An 8452-nucleotide genomic window follows, 5' to 3' on the forward strand; every position below is an offset into this window, starting at 1 on the left:
TGACACAATCCAATTCTTGCTTTTTTTCTACTCCCTTCAGGGATTTGTTTTATTTCTCTTGATACAAAACGAACTTTGAAATTCCCCGTTTATTTATTTATTTATGTATTTATTTATTTGTAATTATTTTATTTTATATGAAATGTGTCAAAACAATGTCCTCGGGGAACAATGAGATGAATGTGCATCCATTTGTTGGAACCACGGCGGTCTGTATGCCACTCACAGATCAATATACAGTGATACATCGGTTTACCAAGCCCTTTGCTTACGAACTTTTTGCTTCACGAACGTTACATTTCGGAACATTTGACCTTGGCATACAAACTTTTTTTCGGGGGACACACGGATCGCCACAATGAGCGATGTGTCGTTCGCGAACGAGCCCGTTCTCCAAACAACAAAATGGTTCTAGATGAATACCAGGTGGCTAGCTAGTTTAAGAAATAACAGGTGGATAGCTAGCTAGCTCAAGGAATAACAGGTGGCTAGCTAGCTAAAGGAATACCAGGTAACTAGCGAGCTAGCTAGCTAGCTAGGAGAATACCAGATGGCTAGCAATCTAGATACCTAGAGAAATACCAGGTGGCTAGCTAGCTAACTCGAGGAATACCACATGCTAGCTACCGAGAAGAATACCAAGTGGCTGGCTAGCGAGAAGAATACCAAGTGGCTAGCTAGCTATCTAAATGAATACCAGGTGGCTAGTTAGCTCAAAGAATAAAGGTGGCTAGCTAGCTCAAAGAATACCAGGTGGCTAGCTAGCTCGAGTAATACCAGTTGGCTAGCTACCTAGAGAAATACCAAGTGGCTAGGTAGCTACCTTGAGGAATACCAGGTGGCTTGCTAGCTGCAACAATACCAAGTGGCTAGCTATCTAGCTATTCAGATGAATATTCGGTGGCTAGCTAGCCCGAAGAATAAAGGTGGCTAGCTAGCTAGATGAATAATAGGTGGCTAGCGAGCTCAAGGAATACCAGGTGGCTAGCGAGCTTGAGGAATACCAGGTGAGTAGCTAGCCAGCTAGCTAGAGGAATACAAGGTTGGTAGCTAGCTAACTAGCTAGAGCAATACTAGTTGGCTAGCTAACTAGAGGAATAATAGGTGGCTAGGTTGCTATGCTGGTGTGGGCCAGGCAGACATCGATGTTTACACGGGACGTAGCTCAAAAGCAAACTCCAGGAATCCGATGAGTCACACTTGCCCCCCGTGGAATTATTGCCTTCTAATCAGAGCATAAACACATTTTACAGCAATCGTTGACTCACGCCAAAGCTTTTAGTGGCCCAATTTATTGATCTGTCCAAGCATCGTCAACGTTCCCTCTCCTCAAAATTATGCAAATCAGGTGACACAAATGCAACACAATGAAACAAAATGGAGGCCGGCTGGCCCGGGCCTCGGAACACTTTTCGTGAACACATACGACAAAAATGCACAACGGGATTAACAGTATAGTTTGATCGCTTGTTCTGGTCATAATTTTATCTGTGATTTTATTGATGTCCTTCTTTTGGGATTGTAAAGTGTCCTTGAGAGCATTGAAAGGCGCTTGTAAACAAAATTTATTATTATTATTATTATTATTATTATAAAAAATAATAATAAAAACATTATTATTATTATCATTATCATACATTTTATAAATAATTAAAATTAAAATTAAAATGTATAATTATAATTATATTTTTTATAATTATGATTATTATTACTATTATTATTATTATTATTATTATTATTACTATCACTATATCACAACATACATACATACGACTGCATACGTTTTTAAAAAGAAAAAAAGGGAAAAAAAGAAAAAGAAAAAAGAAAGTGAAGGAAAAAAAGAAGAAAAAGAAAAGAAAAAGAAAAAAAGAACAAAATAATAAAAAAGAAAAAAAAAGTAAAATAAAAAAATAAAAAGAAAAGAAAAAGGAAAAAGAAAAGAAAAAAGAAGCCACAAAAAGAAGAAAAAAAGAAGAAGGGAAAAAATAAAAAAAAGAGGAAAAAAAAAGAAGAAAAAAAGAAGAAACATTTATGCTTTCCTCTTCAGAACTATTTGAATCATATTCATAACTGGATGAGTAACAAGAAAGCATCTTCTCCCAATCTGAACTCTCTGAAGCCATTGTTTTTGATTCTGGAGCAAGGCAGTTTGTGAAGGAGTATCCTGGCGTGATGTCACCAACAAGGGGGCGGGACTTTCTGAAGCTGCCCAGTTCCTGAGCTCATTTTGTGGCAGTTTTGGGACAATTTAAGTCATGTTTATTGGTGTTTTGCATTTGACTAAAAATATCATTCTGCGTGTTTTGGGTATTTTAGACGCTATAAAACGTTTTTCTGATGTCAGTTAGAAAACAACAAAAAAAAAATGGTGTCGGTTGTCCTTTAAGTCTCAGACAATTTCTTCCCTATTCAAACATAACAGGAACATCGACACATTTGTTTTTTTTTTTGTGTCCAAGGTAGAACATTGTGAATCCCACGTGACAACTCGGTGCAGCTGCAGCGTGACGGGTACCGGATGGGGTTACCGTGGCGACGGCATACTTATCTTCTGCTTCTTTGCGATGACGACGTGCATTAGGGTATCGGAAAATATGTCAGGCCCGCACACATGCAATACGTTGATGCAGACGCACACTTGAAGGTCTTTCATGCTTATTGATGTCGTTTGTTTCTGTGTAATCCAATTTGGGACATTTGACTGCATGCATTTTTAATGACGGGAATATTTCAGTACATTATATTTACAAAACATCTAGCGACCATTTCAGAAATAAAAATACTGGTATATCTTGTCTGATGTTTCGGGTCTTTTATGGAAAGGCTGGGTAATTTATTGGTTATTTCATGTTAATTGTGGCTCATGTGCAGTTTTTATTTTATTTATTTAGATGTATTTATTTAAATGTATTTATTTAAATGTATTTTTTTCATTTAATTTCATTTTATTTTAACTCAGCAGAATGGAGCTTTCCACACAGTTACAGTGACACACATACATAAATAAGCAACTTTTTCCAAAGTGGAAACAACATGATATTATATGTTCAACATTATCGCATACAAGTTAAGTCTTATAATTTGGTCGGGGGTTTCTAGATTTTGACACTATACTCAACTAACTAAAGCAACTATATTACTATACAGACAGTTAATTTGTAAGGTGAAAAAAAAGAAAATGTAAAAAAAAAACATAATACATTTTATACTAAAGTAAGGAATCTGCTTAACACATTTTATACTAATTGAATTTATCAGTAAACAATTAAAACATTTTGTGTTTTATTTACTTCTAATTTTCACTGTTGTCACACACATTATTTTAACACGCACCACATTGTCGCGAGTACGGAAATCTCCCTATTTACGATTTCTCAAACTTATCATGTATGTTATTAATGGTTTGAATTTAACAGGCCAATCGGAAAAGAAAGACGTCATTTAATAACAGCTTCCAAATAATATTTTTTTAAACTTTTGGTTGAATTTCGCGATAGCTTGGCTATGATGACAAATGACAAGGAATGTTCACAGTTGCTTGTTTCAAGTCGGAACGTAATTCGGGTGGAGACACAGGAAGTGTTAGCCGCTTTCATTGGAGCGAATTTAGCAAGCTAACGTCACCCAAAAAAATTCCTGAAGTGAGCCTCTTAAAATACTTTAGATTTACCCCAAAAAGTCCCCCAATAACACAGTCATGATCGTTATGGTTAGCTACAACAAATAAACAAATGAGGAAAGTTCACGGTTGCTTGTTTCAGGTCGGAACGGAATTCGGGTGGACACACCGGAAGTGTTGGCAGCTTTCATTGGAGCGAAGTTAGCGACGCTAACGTCACCAAACAATCCTTAAGTCAGTGTCTTATAATATTTAGATTCACCCAAAAAAACTATCCATCGTAACACAGTCACGATAGTTATGGTTGGCTACAACAAATAAACAAATGAGGAAATGTTCCCAGTTGCTCGTTTCAAATCGGAACGGAATTTGGCTGGGACACACCGGAAGGGTTAGCAGCTTTCGTTAGAGCAAAGTTGGGGAAGCTAACGTCACCAAACAATCCTAAAGTAAGTGTCTTAAATAGTTTAGATTCACCTAAAAAACTCCACAGCGTAACACAGTCGTGATCGTTGTGGTTGGTTCGTATATTTAGCGCGAATCGAGATCAAATACGAGAGCTAGTTTGTATTACGTTACTGTTAGCATCGTAAAATGTTCCGGCACCATAGAAAACCATCGTGGTAAGCTTTAGCTTCAGCCGAGAAGGAAATTGACCAAATACGCGTTACCTTCTTCTTCCAGAATGACGGACCGCTACAACATCCACAGTCAGCTGGAACACCTCCAGTCCAAGTACATCGGTACCGGCCATGCCGACACAAGCAAGTGGGAATGGCTCGTGAACCAGCATCGAGACTCGCATTGCTCCTACATGGGCCATTTCGACCTCCTCAACTATTTCTCCGTCGCCGAGAACGAAAGCAAAGCACGAGTCCGCTTCAACTTGATGGAGAAGATGCTTCAGCCTTGTGGACCGCCCGCAGACAAGCCGGATGATGCCTGATTGGGGACACCTGATTTCCCCCTCACAAATTCACGAGACTCTTGGACTCAGTTATTTTTCCCACCCTTTTTAAAAAATATGTTACCTTCATGCAAGTTACAGATGATGTCTGTTGGTGTAATAAAAGCGGTTTTTTTCTTTCAGCCCTCCAGCTTTGTTCTATGGAATCATTTAAATATGCGAGAAAAATACTGAAAGCATCAAGTACAACAGACACGTATTCAATGTGATGCACTGTTTTATTTATTCAGATGCCCGAAATGATATGGCAAATAAATAATAGCTATGGGTAGATGAGGCATCCTGTATCGTTTCGATTCAGTGAGACACTATGTTGACACTGTCTTGCTGAATACTGACACCTGGTGGACTTGCAGGAAACATTTGACAGGGTCATCTGACACCGATCTGTCAACACACATTTAATCTTTGCAAGGTACGTCGTAGTCTTGAAAATAAATACATCTATAAATAAACAAGTAGATAAATAATTAAATAAATACATCGGTGAATAGGTAAATAAATACATATATGAATAAAAAAACTAAACATTTCGTAGTACTTTTTTTTAACCATTGAACGCCATTCACCAATGACGACAAACCCTGTACGGTTTTTCGTTCAAATATTTAACCGAGGTCGATTCACTCTTTTTTTTTAATGACGTTATATTTATTCAGAATATATTTGAATGTGTACTTAAATGTTAAATACGACGCAAACTTGATTTCCGTGCTGAAAAAGTTAACAAGTCCGCGTCCGACTGGGAACGAAGATCACTTTGTTTACGAGAACGCCGAATTATGTCCTGCAACGTCATTATTCCGCGACGGACAACAGAATCCAGAAAGGGGGGGGGGGGGCAGTTGCTATTTTTTGACCGAACATTTAATACAATATGAACCTCCCGAAGTTGTAGTGAGTGTTTCGGTGTATTTCTTTCAACGTAATGACGACGTAAAAGGTTAACGATGACATCATAAAGAACGCGCCGGTTCCCATAGCAACAATTGTTCCCCCCACCGCCTCACATTATGGTTGTCCTCTGTTTGTTTTGTTTTACCCTCTGTAGCCAGCGCTCGCGATTGTAGCGATCTGGACAAAGTGCTAATAGCAAATCTGCATCACATTAGGCCTGGTGGTAGTGATTATAAAATAGGAAAAGAGGCAAATTATTGATTATTTTAGATGCATATATATCTATATGAGGGGTAAACTTGAGAAAACCTTCAAAGCACGTTTCATCACCTTGGGAATATTAAACATGCTACAATTTGCAACTCCTCATTAGCTTCAAGGATTCGTTTGCACGCCTTTGCATTTGGCATGATTGTGGCCAATGCCTCCCGTGTGAAAATGACCTTATCATCTCAGAACGCGCTTGAAAATAAAATGTATTATTACTATTATAATTATTATAACCAAACTTGCCGTCGGGTGTTTTTTTGTTTGTTTGTTTTTTTTACGGCCCCGGCCGACTCGCCTGAGGTGAATTGTTTATCGAAAACTAGACACTTCAAATACTACGTGTTGGCGATGTGGGATGCTATGATATTTATCACCCGCCAGCTCGAGCACCGGCGGAGGACCTGCAAGTTTAAAAAATAAATAAAAATACAAAATAATAAATAAAGTGAACCATGCATTTGCCACAAAATGAGTTTGTGACCTTGATGTGGATGTGTCCTTCCTGTTCCATAATAACTCCATTAAGGCATGAAATTGCCTCCGGCATGACTTCAAGGCTAAGTTGAGAATTCAATGCTGAGATGGACATGCGGGGGAAATAAATCATGACAAATATTGCTGAAAGCAAACATTTATACACAAAAAAAATGCATTTTAATCTATTCCCCCCAAAATGGATGGCAATTAAATAGGTTCATTGTTTTATAGCATATATTGATAGATAATAATAATATTAAAAATGTAGCTTTCTGGCTGGCTGGCTGGCTATATAGTAGCTATCTATCCGGCTGGCTGATTATTTATTGGATGTCTATTGGCTAGCTAGTTGGCTGGCTATCTGTTAGCTATCTATTAGGTGGCCGGCTGGCTTTGTATTAGCTATCTCGTAGCTAGCTGGTTAGCTGGCTACCTGTTGGCTATCTGTTAGCTAGCTGGCTGGCTATCTGTTAGCTAACTAGGTTTTTTTTTTAATCTATTTGAGTTAATTGCGGGTTGAGTGAACGTTGACGCGTGTGGCTGCCGCTGCTCACCCACGGAAAAACTGATCCAGTGACTGTCAAGTGACCTTGAGAGTTTTGAAAGGCGCTTAGAAATGAAATGTATTATTATTATTATTAGTAGTAGTAGTATTAGTATTGTCATTATTATTATTAAAGAAGTAACTCAACAGAGCAGTCGTCAAACAAGCACCAACTTGAATAAAAACCAACACGACAATCGTTTAAAACATCTTTGCCATTTCTGTATTGCGGCATAAAATGGACGCTGTATCCACATGCTCCATATACATTTTTTTGTACAAAATAATCAATATCTCGCATATCAGACATATGGAAAATGAATACTGATTTATACATAGTGATACACATGATATATATAGATATTTATCTAGCCAGCTAGCTATCTGGCGAGATAGATATCTATCTATCTTGCTAGCTGGACAGCTATCTAGGTATCATTGCTGCGCTAGCAGGAACATGACAGAAACGTCCCATTTGCCCACTTTTGAGATATTTAGCTAGTTTTTTTTGTACATGTCAGTGAGGGTTTACTTCTCGCAAAAAACAGTGAGAAATTAATCCAATTAATGCTAATGTCCAACAAATTTGGAGCTTTAACACAAAAGGACAAAAAAAACAATCGTATTGTGCTCTTAATTACAAAAGTCTATTATTTTTTCTTTAAACCAAGGCCACCGAATGAAATTTTTTCACAATTTTCAGCGACAGGCTTCATTTTGGTTTTAGCTGTGCTTAGCTTAGCGGCGTAATGGCGAGATACAAGCTAGCAAGTGAACTTATACTGTATTGAATTTTAGCTTGGCTAGTTAAATATTAATTTTAGCGGCTGTCTTCACCGCCACATCGCCTAAAATGGCACATTGTAACAGAACAAAAATAAATAAATAAACCAGGGACGTTAGCCGAGTAGCATAGAGATCATTTTAGACTCTTGATGTGTTAGCAAAACCGAGTTAGCCGTTTAGCTAGTGCAGTAAAGCCATTGTTGTGACATGAAAACCACTGTAAAGATTAATTATGGGGATATATTTCATTGGACTGTGGTTAACGCGCTATTATAAATCAATATGTATTATATTGGACTGTAACAAAGTGCCTATAAAATGTTTTGGTAGCGTTTAGCTAGCGTATGCTAATTGTAGCCGCTGGGTCCGCCTATGAGCATGCAGTGGTGCGGCAAACAACACGCAAACATTTTTTTTGGTGGGGTGAGAACGATATTTGGTGCCCAGTGTATCACTTTAGTGACTATTTTTTTATTTTTTTTTTAGCTTTTTGGCACCAAGACAATTTGAAGAAAGTGAAAATGACTGAACTCCATTTTAAAGCTAAAAAAGTGCAAATTTTAAAACATGTTTTGAGCACTTAAGGGGGAATTATATATAATTTTTTTGGTTCTGTATTTATTTCATTATAGTGATACCTTGGCTGACGAACTTAATTGGTTCCCAGACAGTGTGTGTACGGCGAAAGGTGTGTATCCCAAAAATTAATTTCCCATAGGAAACCATTAAAATAAGAATAATCCGTTCCCAGGTCCCCATAAAACATCATTTTCTACTTTTCTAAGCCTTTAAACTACACAAAATATACCTTATTTTATGTATAATAAACATACTATGGTATTATAATAATATATAATAAATATATATAATAATAATATAATATAAACTGTAC

General features: G+C 37.3%; 1 protein-coding gene across 1 annotated transcript; it reads left to right on the forward strand.

Annotated features, from left to right (window-relative positions):
• Positions 1–3909: 3909 nt before the first annotated feature.
• Positions 3910–4708, forward strand: sf3b5 (splicing factor 3b, subunit 5). Its single transcript, XM_089011972.1, has 2 exons — positions 3910–4068; positions 4304–4708. Exon 2 carries the CDS (start codon positions 4305–4307, stop codon positions 4563–4565), a length of 261 nt encoding a protein of 86 aa, XP_088868098.1. The 5' UTR covers positions 3910–4068; position 4304; the 3' UTR covers positions 4566–4708.
• The last annotated feature ends 3744 nt before the right edge of the window (positions 4709–8452 follow it).

Source organism: Hippocampus bargibanti, linkage group LG13 (genome assembly GCF_051943395.1).
Source record: "Hippocampus bargibanti isolate YZ-2025 linkage group LG13, ASM5194339v1, whole genome shotgun sequence".
NCBI lineage: Eukaryota > Metazoa > Chordata > Actinopteri > Syngnathiformes > Syngnathidae > Hippocampus > Hippocampus bargibanti.

Coding starts and splice junctions, on each gene's coding strand:
- sf3b5 (XM_089011972.1), top strand. CDS start 4,305: ATGACGGACCGCTACAACATCCACAGTCAGCTGGAACACCTCCAGTCC.